The sequence below is a fragment of the Salvelinus namaycush genome, chromosome 8 (assembly GCF_016432855.1).
Source record: "Salvelinus namaycush isolate Seneca chromosome 8, SaNama_1.0, whole genome shotgun sequence".
NCBI lineage: Eukaryota > Metazoa > Chordata > Actinopteri > Salmoniformes > Salmonidae > Salvelinus > Salvelinus namaycush.
In genome coordinates, this window is record NC_052314.1 from 60,362,658 (window position 1) to 60,386,480 (window position 23,823).

The 23,823-nt window shown below is 44.9% G+C and overlaps 1 protein-coding gene across 1 annotated transcript in view; it reads right to left on the reverse strand.

Annotated features, from left to right (window-relative positions):
- The window catches only part of tenm3 (teneurin transmembrane protein 3), a 164,466-nt gene that overhangs the window by 65,768 nt on the left and 74,875 nt on the right, over positions 1 to 23,823 (reverse strand). The window contains exons 11-15 of the mRNA XM_039000275.1: positions 13,614 to 13,760; positions 12,049 to 12,268; positions 5,328 to 5,447; positions 702 to 834; positions 340 to 468 (exon numbers count right to left, since the gene is read on the reverse strand). Of these exons, the coding sequence (XP_038856203.1) occupies positions 340 to 468; positions 702 to 834; positions 5,328 to 5,447; positions 12,049 to 12,268; positions 13,614 to 13,760 (749 nt within the window). The remainder of the gene's footprint in view (positions 1 to 339; positions 469 to 701; positions 835 to 5,327; positions 5,448 to 12,048; positions 12,269 to 13,613; positions 13,761 to 23,823) is intronic.

The following is a 23,823-nucleotide window of genomic DNA, read 5'->3' on the forward strand; positions in this document are numbered from 1 at the left end:
TGTGTGTGTGTGTGTGTGTGTGTGTGTGTGTGTGTGTCTGTGTGTCTGTGTGTGTATATGATGATGATAATGTGTGTATGATGATGGTGATAATGTGTGTATGATGATGATAATGTGTGTAGGATGATGGTGATAATGTGTGTATGATGATGGTGATAATGTGTGTATGATGATGATAATGTGTGTATGATGATGATAATGTGTGTATGATGATGATGATAATGTGTGTATGATGATGATGATAATGTGTGTAGGATGATGGTGATAATGTGTGTATGATGATGATGATAATGTGTGTATGATGATGATAATGTGTGTATGATGATGTGTATGTCTCACCTGTGTCTCAGGTATGATGGGCCCATCCTCTGGTGAGGACCTGAAGCAGGTAGAGAGGGGAGAGGCCACGATGACAGGACTGGGCCTGATGAAACCACTCAGGTCACAGCTGGGGATGTCATTCTCCTCCTGCAATACGATTCAATATGATTAAAGACGAGTCAATACAAATCAATATGAGTAATACAATTCAATACAATTGAATACGATGAAATACAATTCAATATGAGTCAATACAATTCAATATGATTAAGTTAAATACAAAATAATTCAATAAGATTCAATACAATTCAATATGATCTAATTTAATTCAATTAAACACAATTCAATTGAATTCAATATCTTTATCAACTATATTTCACCTTCTTCATGACCAGGGTGTCCATGACATAGAAGACATTCCAGGGGATCCACACGGTGCGGTACTGTATCAGGAACGGAGCCCGCTCGAAACTCAGGGTCAGACTGGCCCCACCGTTGGTCAACAGGTCAAACCTGGAGAGATGGAGAGAGATGGAGAGAGGTGGAGAGAGATGGAGAGAGATGGGGTTAGAGGTAGAGAGAGATGGGGTTAGAGTTGGAGAGAGATGGAGAGAGGTGGAGAGAGGTGGAGAGAGATGGGGTTAGAGGTGGAGAGAGATGGAGAGAGATGGGGTTAGAGGTAGAGAGAGATGGGGTTAGAGTTGGAAAGAGATGGAGAGAGGTGGAGAGAGGTGGAGAGAGATGGGGTTAGAGGTGGAGAGAGATGGGGTTAGAGGTGGAGAGAGATGGAGAGAGATGGGGTTAGAGGTAGAGAGAGATGGGGTTAGAGTTGGAGAGAGATGGAGAGAGGTGGGGTTACAGGTGGAGAGAGATGGAGAGATGGGGTTAGAGGTTGAGAGAGATGGGTTTAGAGATGGAGAGAGATGGGGTTAGAGGTGGAGAGAGATGGGGTTAGAGGTGGAGAGAGATGGAGAGAGATGGGGTTAGAGGTGGAGAGAGATGGAGAGAGATGGGGTTAGAGGTGGAGAGAGATGGAGAGAGATGGGGTTTGAGGTGGAGAGAGATGGAGAGAGATGGGGATTGAGGTGGAGAGAGATGGAGAGAGGTGGAGAGAGATGGAGAGAGATGGGGTTTGAGGTGGAGAGAGATGGAGAGATGGGGATTGAGGTGGAGAGAGATGGAGAGAGATGGAGAGAGATGGGGTTAGAGGTGGAGAGAGATGGGGTTAGAGGTGGAGAGAGATGGAGAGAGATGGGGTTTGAGGTGGAGAGAGATGGAGAGAGATGGAGATTGAGGTGGAGAGAGATGGAGAGAGGTGGAGAGAGGTGGAGAGAGATGGAGAGAGATGGGGTTAGAGGTGGTGACGGAAACACACAGGCATGTACATTCACACAGAGAGACAGGTGGACGGACGGATGGACAGACACACACAGGCACGCACACACATCCCCCTTCAGCCCACACACACAGACAGTAGAAAGGACATTTTACATGTTCACACATTTCCTCCTGGTTGTTCTTGGGCCCCGGAGACAGAGATCTCTGTATCTTTGACACTGATGGAGGTAGAGTGAGGATGAAGGGTGATCAGACTGTCCTGTTCTAATTGTCTCTCCTGTCTAGTCTGTCTAACATGAGGCTCTCTCTCTCTCTCTCTCTCTCTTTCCCACTCCCTCTCCCTGCTATATCTCTCCCTCTTCCTTTCTCAGAACAAAACATGTTTCTGTTCTTTCCCCTGTACTGAAAATAAGATGATGGGGCCAATTATTATTGGATGTGTGTGTGTGTGTGTGTGGTGAGAGAGAGCTCCGTTTGGCTAGCTAACTTTGTCTTTTAACATGTAGCAGGCCTATAGGGAGATCCATCCGAGTGGAAGAGAGAGAAGGTCCCCTAAGTCCTGTCCTATATTCTGTGTCTGGAGGGGGCTGGTGGGGTGAAGTGTGAAGACACACACGCAACACATACAGAAAGTGCATAGATAGAAGAACACACTCATGCAAGCACAGACAAGCAGCGACACCAGCATTCAATCTGTTATGACCAGATATATTGTTATTTACCCTACATGGCCAAAAGTATGTGGACACCTTCTCGTCAAACATCTCATTCCAAAATCATGGACATTAATATGGTTAATATGTCCTTTGCTGCTATAACAGCCTCCACTCTTCTGGGAAGGCTTTCCACTAGATGTTGGAACATTGCTGCGGGGACTTGCTTTCATTCAGCCACAAGAGCATTAGTGAAGTCGGGTACTGATGTTGGGCGATTAGTTGGGGTTCCAGTTGGGGTTCCAATTCATCCCAAAGGTGTTCAATGGGGTTAAGGTCAGGGCTCTGTGCAGGCCAGTGAAGTTCTTCCACACAGATCTCGACAAAACATTTCTGTACGGACCTCACTTTATGCACAGGGGCATTGTCATGCTGAAACAGGAAAGGGCCTTCCCCAAGTTGGAAGCACAGCATCGTCCAGATTAAATTTCATTGTATGCTGTAGCATTAAGATTTACCTTCACTGGAACTAAGAGGCCTAGCCTGAACCATGAAAAGGCCCCAGACCATTATTCCTTCTCCACCAAACTTTACAGTTGGCTCTATGCATTCGGGCAGATAGTGTTCTCCTGGAATCATCCAAACACAGATTAATCCGTCGGACTGCCAGATGGTGAAGCGCGATTCATCACTTCAGAGAACAAGTTTCCACTGCTCCAGAGTCCAATGGCAGTGAGCTTTACACCACTCCAGCCGACGCTTGGTATTGCGCATGATGATCTTAGGCTTGTGTGCAGCTGCTCAGCCATGGAAACCCATTTTATGAAGCTCCCAACGAACAGTTCTTCTGCTGACATTGCTTCCAGAGGAAGTTTGGATTTTTACACGCTACGCACTTCAGAGGTTCCGTTCTGTGAGCTTGTGTGGCCTACCACTTCGCGGCTGAGCTGGTGTTGCTCCTAGACGTTTCCACTTCACAATAGCAACACCTACAGTTGACCAGGGCAGCTTTAGCAGGGCAGAAGTTTGACAAACTGACTTGTTGGAAAGGTGTCATCCTACGACAGTGCCACGTTGAAAGTCACTGAGCTCTTCAGTAAGGCCATTCTACTGCCAATGTTTGACTATTAATTTATTTTTTACATTTTTAATTTCACCTTTATTTAATTAGGCAAGTCAGTTAAGAACACATTCTTATTAAAATGACAGCCTAGGAACAGTGGGTTAACTGCCTTGTTCAGGGGCAGAACGACAGATTTTGACCTTGGCAAGTCGGGGATTTGAGTTACTGGCCCAATGCTCTAACCACTAGGCTACCGGCCATCTTTCTGGGTAAGACTCTAAGAGCTTTGATTGTCTATTTTAGCAGAGGCATGGCAGTATATTCAGTCTATTTTAGCAGTGGCATGGCAGTTGATTCAGTCTATTTTAGCAGTGGCATGGCAGTTGATTCAGTCTATTTTAGTAGTGGCATGGCAGTATATTCAGTCTATTGTAGCAGTGGCATGGCAGTTGATTCAGTCTATTTTAGTAGTGGCATGGCAGTATATTCAGTCTATTGTAGCAGTGGCATGGCAGTATATTCAGCCTATTGTAGCAGTGGCATGGCAGTATATTCAGTCTATTGTAGCAGTGGCATGACAGTATATTCAGCCTATTTTAGCAGTGGCATGGCAGTATATTCAGTCTATTTTATCAGTGGCATGGCAGTATATTCAGTCTATTTTAGCAGTGGCATGGCAGTATATTCAGCCTATTTTAGCAGTGGCATGGCAGTATATTCAGTCTATTTTAGCAGTGGCATGGCAGTATATTCAGTCTATTTTAGCAGTGGCATGGCAGTATATTCAGCCTATTTTAGCAGTGGCATGGCAGTATATTCAGCCTATTTTAGCAGTGGCATGGCAGTATATTCAGCCTATTACAACAACATAAATTATTCCATTTTATTTAGTCTATAGTAACAGGGGCATGACATAGTGGCTGGATACATCGTAACCTGCAGTGTGGAACATCGTGCAACTTCATGTATTCAATTTTCCACAGCGGTCGCCATCACACACCTATTGCAATCTAGCAGCTTAGCCTCGCCCTAGAGATTCAACCTATTACACTCCCAGCAATCACACAGAGCCTCCTCTCAATGAGGCAGGGAGCACCAAATATCACGGGTTGCACTTTTGCCCTTAACACCCCTGCTTTACAATCTAATTGGGCGCAGGTGGTGTAATAAAAGGTACTGATGGGGCTGGGGCCTGGGAGTGATTGCGCCTCTGTCCCAAATGGCATCCTATTCCCTATCTAGTGCCCTAACTTTGACCAGACCCTTATGGGAAGTAAGTAGTGCACTATATAGAGAATAGGGTGCTATTTGTGACTCGGCCTGAGTTTCCTATTTCCTGGTTGGTGTCGAGGAGGGTTGCAGGAACACTCGCTGTAATAACACTGGAGCACCGGGAGTGGGGGGCAGGGTGTAGTGGAGGTGTGTGTGTGTGCCCTGCGCTAGAATGACGCAGGCTAATTGATTCTGCCTTTGTATAACCAATGCATTTTAAACAGCCCCCCAGTTCACATTTAAATGGCGCAGGGGCAGGGTTTTCATTGGGGGGGGGGGGGGGGGTGTGTGTGTGTGAGAGAGAGAGTGTGTGTTTTTTCATTGGGGGGAAGCTGCTGAGATTACATTTGCATGAGAGAGATGATTTTGGGAGATCTGTGAGACAGAGTTGTAGAGGGAGGGGAGAAGAAGCACGTTGCGGTTTCTCTCTCACACACACTCACCGATGAACAGAAAAACATTCACGCATATATGCACACACAGACACACTCATGATGATTAAATCAACCCCTCCTGAAAACACAACATAAATCAAATACGGTATGAGGTGTCAGTGGTGAGGAAGACCAGAGTCCGTGGTGTGTGTGTGTGTGTGTGTGTGTGTGTGTGTGTGTGTGTGTGTGTGTGTGTGTGTGTGTGTGTGTGTGTGTGTGTGTGTGTGTGTGTGTACGTCGACCTACATGCCGTCCTTGCGCGTGACGGTGTATCCGTGGTCGGGGTAGTGGACGAAGGTAACATTGACTCCTATGAGGGGGGTTCCGTCTGCCGTCAGGACTTGGCCTCTGATGATGGACACCAGGCTGGGGAGAAACAACACATAGAGATGATCTACTTCGAGACGTTGTTATTTTGTACACTGCAGCTTTGAGACGCCGCGGAGACAGAGACAGAGATATCCTGAGATACACATCACACTAGAGGACTGACAGGAAATAACACACGAGATAACTTTCACTCAGCACATAAACACCAAAGTATGACACTGTACAGTGCTACGTGCAAATCTTGGCCTCGGTCAAATAACAAACATTCAGACACACACCCAGATCCAGACACACACCCCCCCCGGCTCGCGGTGGACCATTTAGATTAGTTTATAATCAATGGGTCTGGTCCTGTGGATATAGCTACTGTGTGTGTGTGTGTGTGTGTGTGTGTTACTTATAGCTCCCCTTCCCAGGTGTGTTACTTATAGCTCCCCTTCCCAGGTCATTACAGCTTTCACTGAGTACTAATCAGTAGCGGAGCATTGAATCACCCTGTAGAGAGAAAGAGAGAGACACACACACACACAACTTTCACTATCATTACTCTGGTACTATCATTACTCTGGTATTATCATTACTCTGGTATTATCATTACTCTGGTATTATCATTACTCTGGTATTATCATTACTCTGGTATTATCATTACTCTGGTACTATCATTACTCTGGTACTATCATTACTTTGGTACTATCATTACTCTGGTATTATCATTACTATGGTATTATCATTACTATGGTATTATCATTACTCTGGTATTATCATTACTCTGGTACTATCATTACTCTGGTATTATCATTACTCTGGTACTATCATTACTCTGGTACTATCATTACTCTGGCATTATCATCACTCTGGTATTATCATTACTCTGGTATTATCATTACTCTGGTACTATCATTACTCTGGTACTATCATTACTTTGGTACTATCATTACTCTGGTATTATCAGTACTCTGGTACTATCATTACTCTGGTATTATCATTACTCTGCTATTATCATTACTCTGGTACTATCATTACTCTGGTATTATCAGTACTCTGGTATTATCAGTACTCTGGTATTATCAGTACTCTGGTATTATCATTACTCTGGTGCATGACGGAATGAAACCTTTAGTTAACCCTTAACCTTTCACCTCCCACTGGCACACACCTCTCTCTCTCTCTCTCTCTCTCTCATAATAAGCATGACAATGGTTGCTGTGGGCAACAGGCAGCGCCTCAGTAACTGACGGGTGATATTTCCTTTTTTTAAATGGTTGCATGTCAAGGAATGTGCCTTGGAGTTAGAATGTGTCAGTGTCGTGACCAAAAACATCAGTGTCACTGTCACCTCTGTAAAATACAAAGTATTAATTTTCTCTAAATTATATTTGTACATTTTGTACTGGCACTGATTGTTACGTCCATGTCTGCTGTCTGAAATTCATTTTCTGGCAATAAAGGTTTTAATTCATTCAGAATTGAGGATGTTGTCTTTTACCCTGAGTTTTTAAACACTGGGCTGGACACCACACCACAGTCCAGTCCAGGATGTCCTCCATGTACTTCTTATCAGATAGATTAGTCTCTAGCCGCCAGCTGGCCTCTCACCAAAGTCATTCAGGATACCGGCTCGCACCCGGGGCTCCACAGCTGTGGCCCGGCACCTGGGATTTGAACCCTCAACCCTGCTAACCCCAGTCAGTGGACCAATTAACCGGGCCCTTGACCACGAGACCACAACATCACTACACAGAACAGGGCCATAAGGGGAGTTGACAGAGCCAAGATCAACTAGCCCACGAGCGTTAATCCGCTTGAAATCTGTGTGCAATATAAAAACACTGAGGGAGACACCTAAAACAAGAGAGAGGATGGGGGTCGGTCTTCCTGCTTAATATACTGCAGCTTTAAGCTCCATCGCTCGTCTCCGTCGTCTGGAGTTTGCTGAAGCGTGGCAAAGAAGCGGTCTTATCTAAATTCAGCTGTGTGTCTGTGTGTGTGTGTGTGTGTGTGTGTGTGTGTGTGTGTGTGTGTGTGTGTGTGTGTGTGTGTGTGTGTGTGTGTGTGTGTGTGTGTGTGTGTGAGCCACCACATAAAGTAGTGAAGCGTTCGTGGCCACATGCCTAATTTGGCCCGTCACGATCCATGAAGAGGAATAACAACATACTTCACAGTGTATTCAGACTCCTTATTCCCAGTAACTATAACCTGTATAAGGGAGCCAAAGGATTGCATTTAAACAAACTCCACTGGCTGAAATGAAAATGTTCTGCCATTGTATTGCTAAACTATTATGGCAGACAAAGGAAAATAAAGCTTTAGTGTAGGAAGTTGAGACACACACCGGCATCCAATGTGTTTTTATCCAATAACCTTGTCAGAAAGCATAGGTAATGCCTGCTCTTAAAGCAGAGAGTCTATTTCAATTGGAGGTTTGGAGAAGTCAATAATAATGTAGGTGTAAACAGGTTTTTGCTCTTTCCTGTCCTTCTTGTGCTGCAGACAGTAACTTACAGGATGTCTGCTCTGCGCCGCAATGGAAAAAATCATAGACTACAGATGTAGGGTCTTAATTTGATCACCATGTTGCAGGAGCACGTTACTACAACGCAGGAAATTTAGAACTTGTGGTGTATTTGAGGATTAAAAAGGCTTCTGAAGTTTGCAATTCCCCCTACAAAAATGTCCATTATTTGTATATTCACATTTCCTGCTGATGCTGGATTGTTTTCCTGCTGTATCAAACTGGCTCAAATTAAAATGCTACATCTGTACTTCCTTATTGAGTATGTCTCTTTTGAATGAATTGCCACCCTGAATAATATCTCCATTCCAGTCTCTCGCTCGAATGTCATTTTCCTACTAAACGACGAGCTCTCTGTCTCTGTTGACGGAGAGTGGCATGTCAATACACCCAGACGGAGGAGGAGAAGAAGAGATGGATGAGGAGGAGGAGAAGAGATGGATGAGGAGGAGGAGAAGATATGGATGAGGAGGAGGAGAAGAGATGGATGAGGAGGAGAAGAAGAGATGGATGAGGAGGAGGAGAAGAGATGGATGAGGAGGAGAAGAGATGGATGAGGAGGAGGAGAAGAGATGGATGAGGAGGAGGAGAAGAGATGGATGAGGAGGAGGAGGAGAGATGGATGAGGAGGAGGAGGAGAAGAGATGGATGAGGAGGAGGAGAAGAGATGGATGAGGAGGAGAAGAAGAGATGGATGAGGAGGAGGATAAGAGATGGATGAGGAGGAGAATAAGAGATGGATGAGGAGGAGAAGAAGAGATGGATGAGGAGGAGGAGAAGAGATGGATGAGGAGGAGAAGAAGAGATGGATGAGGAGGAGGAGAAGAGATGGATGAGGAGGAGAAGAAGACATGGATGAGGAGGAGAAGAGATGGATGAGGAGGAGAAGAAGAAGAAGAGATGGATGAGGAGGAGGAGAAGAGATGGATGAGGAGGAGGATAAGAGATGGATGAGGAGGAGGAGAAGAGATGGATGAGTAGGAGAATAAGAGGTGGATGAGGAGGAGGAGAAGAGATGGATGAGGAGGAGGAGGAGAAGAGATGGATGAGGAGGAGGAGGATAAGAGATGGATGAGGAGGAGGATAAGAGATGGATGAGGAGGAGAATAAGAGATGGATGAGGAGGAGGATAAGAGATAGATGAGGAGGAGAAGAAGAGATGGATGAGGAGGAGGAGAAGAGATGGATGAGGAGGAGTAGAAGAGATGGATGAGGAGGAGGAGAAGAGATGGATGAGGAGGAGGAGAAGAGATGGATGAGGAGGAGGAGAAGAGATGGATGAGGAGGAGAAGAAGACATGGATGAGGAGGAGGAGAAGACATGGATGAGGAGGAGGAGAAGAGATGGATGAGGAGGAGGAGAAGAGATGGATGAGGAGGAGGAGAAGAGATGGATGAGGATGAGAAGAGGCAGAGCGGGTCTATGAGAGCCTTGTTTGTTCACATGTTGATGCTGAGGGGTTGTTGTTTGGTTGGGGATTACTGCGGATCATGTGTGTGTGTGTTGGATGGCAGGCTGGCAGAGGCTAAAGGAAATGTTCAGACACATGTTCTGTGTTAGCACTACTGGCTAAACAAAGCCCCCGGATCGGTGGGTCTAACACGGGACAGATGTGAACTTGACTCTCTCCCTTTATCTCCATATATCTATCTTTCTTTCGCCCTCCATCCCTCTCTCTTTCTCACTCCATATTTCTGTGTCTCTCTCTGTCTCCCTGTCGCTCTCCATGTCTCTGTCTTCCTCCATCTCTATCTCTCGCTCATCTCTCTCTGTCCACCTCCCTCTCTCCTTATTTGTTTGTTCCGTCCTCTCATTTCTCCACACTTCTTCCTGCTTTATCAGATGATCAGACTGTTCTGTTCTCTCCAGTGAGCACCGTGTTTAACATCTCTATTTAACTCTGTTATCGCTGTGTGGAAATTAAGTTTGCTTTCTAAATATAAGCTAATCCCTACCGGCTGGTTAGTCCTGCTCTTATTGAAATCTATTTGGTTCTAGATCAACTGTGATTGTGAACAATCACAAACGTGCACGGTACTCTGGACTGAATTAAAGCAACGTTCAAGGTTAAACAGTCATAAGACCTTTGAGAATGACCATAACTGAAGCTGGTCATGGTATATGACTCATGTTGTTGTCCAGTATGGAGAAACAAACTTTAATGGTTATAGACAACATTGTTATAGACCACTGAGTCCACCTGGCTGGTTGTCACCAAGGCACACACACACACACACACACATACACCCACACACACACCCACACCCACACCCACACACACACACACACACACACACACACACACACACACACACACACACACACGCACACACACACACACACACACACACAGACGGACACACACCAAGGGCCATGGTAGGGTCTTGCACTCTGGACATGCGTTGGTAGTTCCCAACTCGCTAACGACCATCAGGTCGCTAATGGCCTGGTACTCAGAGCTCTATTGTCCCTCTAACCAAACGCAATCGAAAATCACATCAAACACTTATCATCAAAACAGTATAGTGTTTTTAAAACTCCGAAGTTCAACAGCAGGTTGAAACTGAGTGGAAAACTGTGGTCGTTGTGGATGTTGTTTCAAAGCCTAACACAATGAAATGGACAGCGCTTTCTAAGGTGATGATTCATTCAAAACGCACATACGGATATTAGAGCTTATGCATATGCCTATGAGCCCAAGCCCTTGTGCTGTTATACAATACATAGCCTACCGCATATTATGCATGGCAGAAAAACACTAAACAAAACTGATTTAAGATGTCTTTGGTACATAATTGGTCCAGCCTGTACTCCAAAATTGAACAAATTCTACTAATCACCTTTGAGTGTGGACTGTATTATTATGCATACTGGATGGACTGGTTACCTTACGCTACGTTATAAACTTTATATCCATGAGTCTGGTAGAGAACGTAAAGCCCTAGGCGATGCTGTTGGTTCACTCATTGTGCAGGGCAGCTTACAGTTAGCTTACAATTATAGTGAATTTGTATTTGATTTGGAATAGCCTAGTAATTGGGCATTTTTTATATTTTTATAATTAATAGACACATTACCTTTAGCTACAGAACCATGCATTTCCATGTCCTATGTCCTCCTCTCTCTCCTTCATTCCTTTCTCAGCGCAACAAACGTTCCAGCGGCCCGATAGAATAACATTGAAATAACGTTGTCGAAGCTCCAGTAGCTAGGCATTTTTTTCTTAAAACACAACTGAAGTAAGGAATGAAATATGTTTTGTTGTGAAAACATGTTACTATCGATGTTCCCGAACAGATGTCACTTGGTTTCCCAAAGTAAGCACTGGGTAGCTGCAGGAACAGGGCTGGAGATCCCATGGCATACAGAGATTGGGCAGAATATCACTTGTCGCACAGCTAGAGGCTGCATGCTCCTCAAACAGTTGTTGATGCATGGAGTGAAATAACCGGAGTAGCCTGGTTGAAGAAAGTAACCGTCAGGAAAACGGCCTCCATGTATTTTCCCCCAGCTTCTGTTCCTGCCCATTTCATAATGGGCCATTTTAAATTGAAACTAATTTGACATATTAGTAAAGACAAGATTCAATTGAGAATAGTCTGATGGTTGAAAATATGATCACTTGATGAGAGAACAGCCTGTGCAGCCTGAGGCAAGGAACAGGGGCACAAGCTTTTTTGCGACTTCCTCAAATCATTAGTAGCCTATAATCACACAATGCAGCCCATACATGTTATGATGTCTAACACATTTTTGTTAGTATCATTCACAACTAAAGTTGACAAATAACTCTAAATCTAGTGTATAGGACCTCTTTTAAATGATCCCTTTTACGCTCAACAGAGTCATTTCATATTCGCACTCACTCTTGAATGGGCAAAAAACAATTCTATTCTTCTTACTATAAAATCATCAATGTTTTTTGCATGACAATAACCGGCTGCCAAAATGTCATGACCGCCACAGCCCTCCACACACACACACACACACACACACACACACACACACACACACACACACACACACACACACACACACACACACACACACACACACACACACACACACACACACACACACACACACACTAACCTGTTCAAATAAAGGTGAAATGAGAATGCTCACCTCTTGTTGAAGGGGTTGTCCCCGGTGATCACGTGGCTGCCCTCTGGTCCAACCAGGAAGCGGATGCGTTGGTAGAAGGAGCGTGCGGCATGCTGGGGCATCAGGCTGGACGGGCTCTGACTGATGATGTCAGAGGGGTCCGGGGAGCCGCGGCAGTACGGCTGGGTCTGACAGGATGTCTGGAGGCAACAGTCTGGGTCCATACAGTCAGCCAGGCCGTCTGAGAGAGATAGAGAGTTATGAAGAGGCAAACAGGAGGAGTAAGGAATGGGATCCAGATCAGATTCTCTCTGATAACTCTAAAGGAACCATATACATATATACATATACCATATACCATATTCACTAACAAAATACTTTTAACCAAGTTAAAAACAAATCTACCTCCAGTAGCTCTTTTTGTCTAGTGGTCAAAGGTATATGTTGTTATAATTGGCTGTATTCGGTTGGGCTTTCAGAATGTGATTGGCTGTGTTCCTGTGAGAGCGAATAGCAGGCCCAGTTGTTCAAAGTTATTAGTCGACCTCTAACCCCTGGCTGTGGTGACAAACTGCCTGGTTCCTCCATCCTGACTGGTGCCTTGGATGGGATAACTGTAGGTTAAATATGCTGTTGGAGTCTCACCGTTAGGTAGGTTAGTGAGGGAGGGAGGGAGGGAGGGAGGGAGGGAGGGAGGGAGGGAGGGAGAACGAGAGCGACAGAGTGAGAGAGAGCGAGAGAGAGTGCGAGAGAGAGCGAGAGAGAGTGCGAGAGAGAGCGAGAGAGAGAGAGCGAGAGAGAGAGAGAGACAGAGAGAGAAATAGAATGGAAGAGAAAGTAAGAGAGTGAGTAAGTGAGTGAGAAAGAAGGAAAGTGGAGAGGGATAGAGAGAAAGAGAGAGAAATAAAGAAGGAGAAAGAGTTCTCTCTGCTACTTCAACAGCCTGCCTGCCTGCCTGCCTGCCTGCCTGCCTGCCTGCCTGCCTGCCTGCTGTTTTCCAAGGCCTTTGTGCGGGAATGAGATCTGCTCCGTCTCCCACAGGTGACGTCCACAGGAAAGGAGGAGAGGAGGAGAGGGAAAAGAGCGGTGGAAGAAAGGAGGGAGGTAGGACGTGGAGCTCATGAAAGGCTGCCATTCGCCTTTGTTAGGTTATTAAAAGCTCGGCGTACATCTGGCGACCAGCAGCCACTGGGCGGGGGGGAGGGGGGGGGGAGTGATAAAAACCTTGCCTCCGCGATTGACGCACCCCTACCTCGTCCCTCCCCCACCCCTCCCTCATCCCCCTCTCCCAAAACTAATCAGGACGTGACTTGTTCCTTCTTTTATGTCTTTATTTAACAGGCCTCTATAGGAGTGACGCCACCGCCTTCTTCAGCCTGAGCTTTACAGAGTGGAGAGATCCACATATCATGTGGTTGTGGGTTCAATCCCAGCAAGGATCACACACAATACGCACAGTCCCAATGTATGAACTCCCTGTACTGGAAGTGACTTCTAATGAAAATGTCTGGCATACAACGTAATGTAACCCAGAGCCAAAGACAAATGAAAACGTAATGGACAAGAAAGTTTTCTGTATGTCTCACCTCCTTCGTTATCCTTGCCGTCGGTGCAGAGGGTCTCCATGGCAACGTCACATCCCGCCCCACGCCACCCGGACTGGCAGACGCAGTGCCATCCGTTCTGGTCCAGGGTACAGCGGCCGTTGTTGTTACACAGGCCTGGGCAGCCCTCTGTAGCAGACCAGAGTATGGAGAGTTAATACACACTCACACATAGGAGGGTTATGTGTGTATGGGGAAGGGGGGAGTGTGTGTGGCTGAGGGTGTGTGTGTGTGTGTGTGTGTGTGTGTGTGTGTGTGTGTGTGTGTGTGTGTGTGTGTGTGTGTGTGTGTGTGTGTGTGTGTGTGTGTGTGTGTGTGTGTGTGCGCGTGCATGCATAGGTGAGAATAAGGGAGGGAGAGTGTGTGAGTGCACTTGTGTATCTCATATCAACATTGTGGTGTGTGTCTGTATGTAGGTGCTTCTCTGTGATTCAGCATTGTGTGTGTGTGTGTGTGTGAACACATGCGTGACTGTGTCCTCCTTTTTCGAGATCACCCCTCTCAGTTTTTCGATGAGAACAAACAAATGAACAATCAACATAAACCGATTTAGATGAACAGGTAGATAACCAACCAAAATGAAAAGGTTTCTGGTGAACTTAACATATAACCAACAGTGTGACATCAGACAGTTAGACAGGCCTGTGAAATGCACAGATGCTGTAATTTCACATGAATGATAGAAGCCTCGTGAAGAACCATTCGTTAACCTCGTTAACCGTTGAAGAATTTGAAAGAAAATATGAATTTGGCCTTAATTAAGTCAAGTAAGAGAGGATGTCAGAAATACAAATGTTGGAAATGGAAATTGAGTAGAGAGCAAAAAGGAATCAAAAAGCACCATACACTACAAAAGAAGAAGCCCAAATAAAACGTGTCATTAATTTCAGGGAGATTTAATAATGACAATGTCCCAAAATAGCCCAAATCAAAAAGAATCAGAAATCAAAGAACCCAAACGAAAATCGATTTTCCTCTGCCTTCTTCAGTTTTTGATAGTAGTAGTTATTGGCACATCCATGTGAAGCTACAATACAATATGGACACAAAGTATAGGGAGGGCTCTGGCTTGAGTCCCTGCCTCCACAGCTATACTTTATGCCTCGGTCACATTCCTTTACACAGAATAATAATAAACAAGAGAATAATACAATTGTAATCATATAGAAGCAAAGCCCAGGAGGAAGTGAAAGCAGCCCAGCGACTAGGCTAGACAGTCAGGAGGTCATACAGGCCGCGGATGCATGGAAACAGGACCAACAAGGATTTTCCAACAAAACGGAAGAACCATGTGTGAAGGGTGGTCAGTGGTGTGTAGGTTGTGTGTGTGTGAGTTTTGGGAATTCCAAACAAAATGGCACACGTGTGTGTGTACGTGTTTGAGTGTACAGTATGCTTGTGTGTGTGTGTGTGTGTGTGTACGTGTGTGTGTACGTGTGTGTGTGTGTGTGTGTGTGTGTGTGTGTGTGTGTGTGTGTGTGTGTGCTGGAAACAGGTTTTAAGACAGACAAGAATGGAGATAACCAGAAAAAGGACCACAAAAAACAGTGAGGGACTGGTACAAAGACACGTTTACGCCGTGCTTCAAGACAAGAGATAAAGAAAGAAAGAAAGAGAGAGAGAGAGGGAAAAACAGGAGAGCGGAGAGTGATTGTTCATGACAATCTCCCTGGGGCTTTTGTATGAATTACCTTTAAATCCTGCGATTAGGGGGGGCCAAGGAAAAGGAGAAAAATTTGGGAAAGAAAAATGAACAAAAAAAACTCAGTACTTCAGTCTCTGTGAAGGAGGTTGCAGACCGACTGACAAACACATAAAAGGAGAGAGAGAGAGAGAGAGAGGAAGGGAGGAGGCAGGATTCCGTGGACATACTGTTGGAAGACAGGGGGATACAGAGAAAGGAAGACAGAGCGAGAGAGAGAAAGACTGATACGGAGAGATCACTCTGTGTGCGGTGGAGATAGCTCTGTTGGAAGGTCGAGGGTCGAGGGTTAAAGAAGTAGTCCATATCTCCACTTCAGCTTAAAGGTCTCCAATTCTTAGTTCTCTACAAAAGGCATTGATGGTGCTAGTATAACACCATCAATTTATTAAACAAATAAACGTATAATCACGTTGTTTGGACGTTTTAAGGTGCCATTCTTCATTGTCAATTCGGGGAAAGCAAAAAAACAAACAAAAGAAAAGACTGACACGTATACAAAAAGCATTGAGGCAAAGCATCAGGGATAACACCCCCGTTTTAAGAAAAAAATGCCTAGTCAGCTACTGGAGCTTAGATGACGTTATTTCAATGTTATTCTATCGGGCCGCTGGAACGTTTGTGGCCTAGCCCGGTGCCCAACGCGTGGGCGTTCGAGAGCAGTGGTTGGTGGGTTATGTGGGTTAAAACCCGCCCCAGTTCAGTTCTACCATGCCTGGTAGTTACTGAACATCCTCCCATGCTCCAAGAGAGGAAATGATATTGGATTTCCCCCACAGTACCAAGACATGAAAACATGAGAAACAAATAGTCACAGTGACAACAATAGAAGACTGAATCACTGAATCAATGAATCAGAGATAAAAAGAGATGAAAAGATGGAGAGAGAGTAGAGGGTTACTGAGAAGCTATGGCCGGTCACATGTACCACACAGCACGATGGGTGGGGGGGGGGGGGGGGGGGGGGGCAGAAGAAAGAGGGACCACAGTACCTTTGACTCTAATATCCGGATTGTGAGCTTGAAAAAAGAAAAAAAGGAGAGAGAGAAATAGAGGAGAGCGAGCGGTTAAGGAGAGGAGAAAAAAACATGGCAGACTATTTACCAGAGTGTTAGTAGTGTACTTACGAGCACAGGCACCCTGACACACTCGCACACACACACACTCGCACACACACAACACGTGTGTTTGAATGTGATGGATATCCCATGTGACACAGAGTGTGTGTGGCCGTGACCATCCTCACATGTAAACCTCTAGGATTCCTCTAGGTGTTGTGACGGGGGGGTGGGGGGGGAGAGCGGGAGATTAAACAGACAGAGGATGACATGCTTTATCAGACACTTAGCTTGTTGTGACGTATCAACGTATGAATGTTGTATGTATAAATGTTTTTCATATACATACACATGTGTGTGTGTGTGTGTGTGTCAATCTGTTGTCTTATATCGCCAACACCCAGTCCCTAAATTTCTTACACAATCTCAGATGTCGCTTGCTGTAACTTCACACCAGCTCACACATACACACACTGGCTCAGGTGGCAGCTAGATTGGCCGTCCTCCTTTTCCCAGAGTGGAACAGGATCCCTTAACAGAACTAATGGAGCGTCAGGGTTCCTAATGAAACGCCAGGGTTAAGAAAACAGCAGCAGTCATCCCTGAACCCTGAGCAAAGGGGCAGCAATTTACCAGCTAATTGCACTAAAGATTTCTCATTTACTTCCATCATATTCCACCCACATGGGGACAGGGAGGACTGTGTGTGTGTTTGTGTGTCCATCTGTGTGTGTATGTACAGTATGTATGTATCTGTGTGTGTGTGTGTGTGTGTGTGTGTGTGTGTGTGTGTGTGTGTGTGTGTGTGTGTGTGTGTGTGTGTGTGTGTGTGTGTGTGTGTGTGTGTGTGTGTGCGGGTCTATGGGTCAAGCTGCAGAATTAATCAGCCCCTTATAGACATCAATGCTTCATTATTTGTCGGGCCAATTCTCAGCTGCTGCTGATTAAAGTGACATTAATCTGGAAACAATTATATATCACAACGTCCAGACCCATTCAATCCCCACCCAGAGGTAAAGATGGAGAGATGGAGGGAGGAGAGGAGAGGGGGATGAGGGGGAGGGTAGAGAGATGAGGCGGGATGGAGAGAGAGGGGAAGAGAGAGGGGGGAGAGTGAGGGGGGGGGGGGGGGGGTAGAGGCTACCGGCATGTATCCATTGATTTACATGATCTTAATTAACGTTTAGTGCACTGGGGGCCTTTAACAACCCCATCAGCTCCAGGTGAGCCTACCGTAAAAACAGGGAGGGCTCCTCTTAGACTTGAATCATGCTATAGCCCAAAGTGCTATAGCCTCACTCATTCCCTGGTCTATAGTAGACGCACACACACACAAACACACAAACACACACACACACACGCACACACACGTACGTACACACACACACACACACACACAGTGATGTATGTATAATAACGGTGTGTGACATGGCTACACTGACGGAGCTACCAGCCCGTTAAGAGAGAAGCCAGATCAGTGGTAACACAGAACAGCCATTCAGCAGTACTGAGAGGGGGATTATGGGCTTCCTAGTTCCCAAGTAGAGCCTCGAGTGTAGCAGGGTTAATTAACTATTGAACACAGTTAAGGAAATAATTTGGCCTTTTGTGAATATAGTTGGACTGTTTTAACTACACAATTGAGTTTACAAATAGCTGTGTTTTTGTGTGTTTTATGAAACGCTAACCATGGACCGTTTTTTTCTTCCCGCCAGACAGTCGAGTTTTAAAAGACAAATCACTACAAAGAATACTACAGTAGCTAGTAGCTGAAACTGAAGCTTGAGACGGGGAGGGACACTGAGACCAATCATTTTGGTCTCTCATTTCAGTGAAAATATCACTAGTAGATGGTTTGTTTTTGTTGCGAGCGAGAGAGGAGTGTATTTGTGTGTGTGTGTGTGTTGTCTAGCGAGCATCAGCCTGATGATAATGGAGAACCATCAGGCGTTACACTGACCTGGAGGCAAACAGACATCTGGGGAGAAACAGAACCAGACACACAGACAGATTGCAGCTGGTTGGAGTGTGTGTGCGTGTGTGTGTGCATGAATGTGTGTACAGTATGTGTGAAGGCACATGTGGTGGTGCTGGGTGAGATATTGCTGGCTCTGCAGTGCTATTCTGGGCGATGTGAGGGAGGGATGACTGACCACCAGTCCAGCCCCAGGAGAGGAAGGGCAGAGGGGGAGAACAGGGAGCCTGGGATGGGGTTCTGGAGCTGGACTGCTGGAGAAACCTTGGGCCAGTAAGTCTGCAGTTTCCTGGTTCTCAACTAATAGAACACACACACACACACCCACGCATACACACATGCACACGCACTCGCAACAATATTTTAACAATATTCCATACATTACATTAAAACCAGTCTCCGTCCCTAATGGCACCCTATTCCCTACACAGTGCACTACTTTTGACCATGACCTATAGGAGCGATTTGGGACATGTCTTCAGTGTGGCTAAAGGAAACAACCCTACTTATGAGGTATTCAGAAGCCATAATAATAAGAATAAGAATAAGAAGAAGAAGAAGACGCAGCAGAAGAAGAAGAACCTGTGGCTCTCTTAACAAAACCTAATGTGTGCAGAAGGAACGAGGAGCATTGTGCAAGTCCATAAAAATGTACGTTTCTATCCTTCGCAGAAGAGTATTTTGGAACGCTGATAAAAAAAAAGATCATATGAGATCTTGGTTATTGGACGTGATTGTTATACAAACACATAGATGATTCAGTCTGTTTACTGTAACTCAAATCGTCAAGGGAAGACATTGTTATCGGTTTGTTGCTGCAAAATCCTTAGCAAACGCTTACATAAACTTGACATCATTTACTTCCAAGGTAACACAAATGATTTCAGCCAATTTAAGTTGTTTTCTTTTAAACAAGGATACTTCCACGTCTCAGAGACGTCTATTAAATTGCTGCATTTTGCAAGCGGGAACATTCGAGTAAAATCAAGGACACTATTTTACCATCTCAATCACACACACAACACAGTGACAATTTACTCAACCTATCATCACTGTGTTTTGTATGGAAAAGCAATAAGCAGAGTAGTATTGAGCGGTGGACTACTTCCGTAAAGCCACTCAAAATGGAGATGCACCAAGTCACCTTGTGTCAGACAACGACAGAGAGAGAAAGAGATAGAGTGGGGTCTGAAATTATTGACACCCTCAATAAATATGGGTAATAATGACTGTATAAAATAAATCTGTCAAATAGTGAGCTATATTGTATGCTAAAAAAAACTAGGAGATCATTTTATACTAATACAAATTGCTCAGAGAAAAATATTTTGTTTAACAAGTAATATTTTTTCTCTCAAAAAGGAAGAGGTCAAAAATATTGACACCCCTAGCACGCAATGACCACATCAGTCTTGTGACTCTACAAACTTGTTGGATGCATTTGCAGTTCGCTTTGGTTGTGTTTCCGATTATTTTGTGCCCAATAGAAATGAATCGTAAATAACATATTGTGTCATTTTGGAGTCACTTTGATTGTAAATAAGAATAGAACATGTTTCTAAACACTTCTACATCAATGTGGAATATATCATGAGGCATGCGATCGTGAATAACGATGAGTGAGATAGTTCCAGAAGGTCAAAAGATCATGCCCTCAAGACATGCTAACCTCTCACTGTTACCAATACCGAGGGCGGTTAGCATGTCTTGGGGGTATGAACTTTGACCCTCTGGAACTTTCTCACTCATCATTATTCACGACCGCGTGTCTCGGAGGAGAGAAGAAGACGACTTAATAACTACTGTGCTCTTCTCCTCTCTCATTCAACATTTGCTATGGGGGAAGGGAGGGGATGTCTGTAGTAGAAAAGTCATGAAGGAAGAAGTAGGTAAACGTCACTGCCTCCTAACTCTCAATAAGTCTTCATGTTATACTGCAGTTCCACTGCATATAATACACTGTCTAACTGGTGTTCTGTCGAGACAGCGTGAGGGTATAGTAATACAAACCAGTGTTGACTCAGATCCATTCTTCCATTGAGAGAATTACACTATACACTCTTTGTTTGAGTGTTTGTAGAAGCGATTGGATAAGAACATATGGTATGTGGGGGGTGGGTTGTACTGTGAATGTGTACAAGGCAATGCGGTGATACTGTCCGGGGTCAGAGCGGGGTCGAACAAACACACAGAAGTCTTAACTGGGTGATTGACAATTGGTGGCAGCAGTGGGATCTGTCCCACACTAATGTTCTGCTGTTCTATCTGGTTGATGTCTCCTGCTAACTTCTAATCCCAACAACAACAAAAAACGTTATCTTCAGCAGACACAAATGATGCATGGTGGCCCTCACCACCTCTGACACGCTACTCTGAAACAGAAGAGAACATCTCAAGGACAGAGAGGTGGAACTTTTAAGTGTACCGTTCGTTACGTGCTACCGTGATACCATGGGTGCATCTGAAATGGCACACTATTCCCTATACAGTGCACTACTTTTGACCAAAAGTAGTGCACTATATAGGGAATAGTGTGCCATTTCGGACAGAGCCCAAAACTCTTCCTAACTGACTCACGTCCCAGCCAACCCCTGCAGGGTTTCAGTTTCAGACTAGGACTCCTTGTGAATGACTTCAAGGAGCATCCTGCCTTTGTATTTTGGTGTTTGAAGGCTAAGAAAAAGTGTCTGAAGACTAATAATGAGCCAAAAGGTGTTATTTTCAGGGGAATTAGGCAGCGGCCGGTGCTCCCTCCATAGGGCCAGCCAGAGATAATCAGACACACATTATTGACAAAGAAGAAATGAACTCCACGATGATGAGTAGAGTGAGTCAGTGTGTGTGTGTGCGCTCGTGGTTTTATGTGTGTGTGCAGAGAGTGTCATGAAACCTGAAAACACACAGCTGGGGGACACCATGCATAAAGCCTGTCGCATGCTTCCCAGTCAAAACAGTTTGCGCATATATTATGACAAAATGATGACTTTTTGTTCGTTTTGGTGTTCGGCAGGGTTTTTTTCCCCCGGCTGTCTGCGCACACAACATTTTTGCTTGAGAGGCAAGTCGAAGTTCGGTAGCCGAAGTCTACGCCTCTTCGTTGGTGATTGGTCAACAGTACTACTCCTAGTAGGAGTGGGAAGTACGGGCGGGATTCTTCAATTAAATGTTTGTTGTCAAAGTTTTAATGCAAATTTGTTCACTTGAGAAATAATGCACCAAACGTCTTAGATGTAAAATTGTGTGACTTTTATACCTCCTCTGCAAAACCGTCAAAATGTATTACACATTTCTTGATTCATCTTACATTAATTAGGAGTATTTTGAGGAAGTCTTACTGGGTATGTTGTTGCTACGAGGGACAAACATTAATATTGCTGAGTTCTGCTAGGAGCAAACCCAACCTAGTATGCAGGCACCTTAACGCTAACTCGACCGCTAAATGAGTGGTGGACACCATGTTAAACTCTAACTCGACCGCTAAATGAGTGGGGGACACCATGTTAAACTCTAACTCGACCGCTAAATGAGTGGGGGACACCATATTAAACTCTAACTCGACCGCTAAATGAGTGGGGGACACCATGTTAAACTCTAACTCGACCGCTAAATGAGTGGGGGACACCATGTTAAACTCTAACTCGACCGTTAAATGAGTGGGGGACATCATGCTAAACTCTAACTCGACCGCTAAATGAGTGGGGGACACCATGTTAAACTCTAACTCGACCGCTAAATGAGTGGGGGACACCATGTTAAACTCTAACTCGACCGCTAAATGAGTGGGGGACACCATGCTAAACTCTAACTCGACCGCTAAATGAGTGGGGGACACCATGCTAAACTCTAACTCGACCGCTAAATGAGTGGGGGACACCATGTTAAACTCTAACTCGACCGCTAAATGAGTGGGGGACACCATGTTAAACTCTAACTCGACCGCTAAATGAGTGGGGGACACCATGCTAAACTCTAACTCGGCCGCTAAATGAGTGGGGGACACCATGCTAAACTCTAACTCGACCGGTAAATGAGTGGGGGACACCATGTTAAACTCTAACTCGACCGCTAAATGAGTGGGGGACACCATGTTAAACTCTAACTCGGCCGCTAAATGAGTGGGGGACACCATGTTAAACTCTAACTCGACCGCTAAATGAGTGGGGGACACCATGTTAAACTCTAACTCGACCGCTAAATGAGTGGGGGACACCATGTTAAACTCTAACTCGGCCGCTAAATGAGTGGGGGACACCATGCTAAACTCTAACTCGGCCGCTAAATGAGTGGGGGACACCATGTTAAACTCTAACTCGACCGCTAAATGAGTGGGGGACACCATGTTAAACTCGGGCTAATTCATCTGATTATTTGTTTGAATAATGGACCAGATCCTAATAAAGACGGCCAGAGATCGAGGCAGAACAGAACATGAGTTCTGTGTGCGTGTGTGTGAGGAGAGAACATGCATTCTGCTCCGCAATCGACGTAATATCAGCGAATCAGCCAACAAAATAAGATTTGCTTGATAACAATTAAGGCTGTTTAGTGATGTAGGGGTTGAGAGGGAAACAATTAACTTCTTTGGGGTAGGGGGCAATATTTTCACATCCGGATGAAAAGCGTCCCAGAGTAAACGGCCAGCTACTCAGCCATAGAATATGCATATTATTAGTAGATTTGGATAGAAACCACTCTGGAGTTTCTAAAACTGTTTGAATGATGTCTGTGAGTATAACAGAACTCATATGGCAGGCAAAAACCTGAGAAAAAATCCAACCAGGAAGTGGGAAATCTGAGGTTGGTCGATTTTCAACTCAGCTCCTATTGAAGATACAGTGGGATATTGGTAATATTAGGTAACTTGGTAACTTCCTAAGGCTTCCACTAGATGTCAACAGTCTTTAGAACCTTGTCTGATGCTTCTACTGTGAAGTGGGGCCGAATGCGAGGGGATTGAGTAAGGTCTATCATGAGCTGAACATGCGCTGACCATGCGCGTTCATGTGAGAGCGAGCTCTGTTCCATCGCACTTCTGAAGACAAAGGAATTCTCCGGTTGGAACATTATTGAAGAATTATGTTAAAAACATCCTAAAGATTGATTCAATACTTCGTTTGTCATGCTTTTACGGACTGTAATATAACTTTTTTAACTTTTCGTCCTCTGGACTTGCCCGCACGTCATGAGTTTGGAAAGTGTACTGAACGCTAGAACAACAAGGAGGAATTTGGACATAAATTATGGACATTATCGAACAAAACAAACATTTATTGTGGAACTGGGATTCCTGGGAGTGCATTCTGATGAAGATCATCAAAGGTAAGTGAATGTTTATAATGTTATTTCTGACTTCTGTTGACTGCACAATATGGCGGATATATTTTTGTCTTGATTGGGCTCTGAGCGCCGACCTCAGATTATTGCATGGTTTGCTTTTTCCGTAAAGCTTTTTTGAAA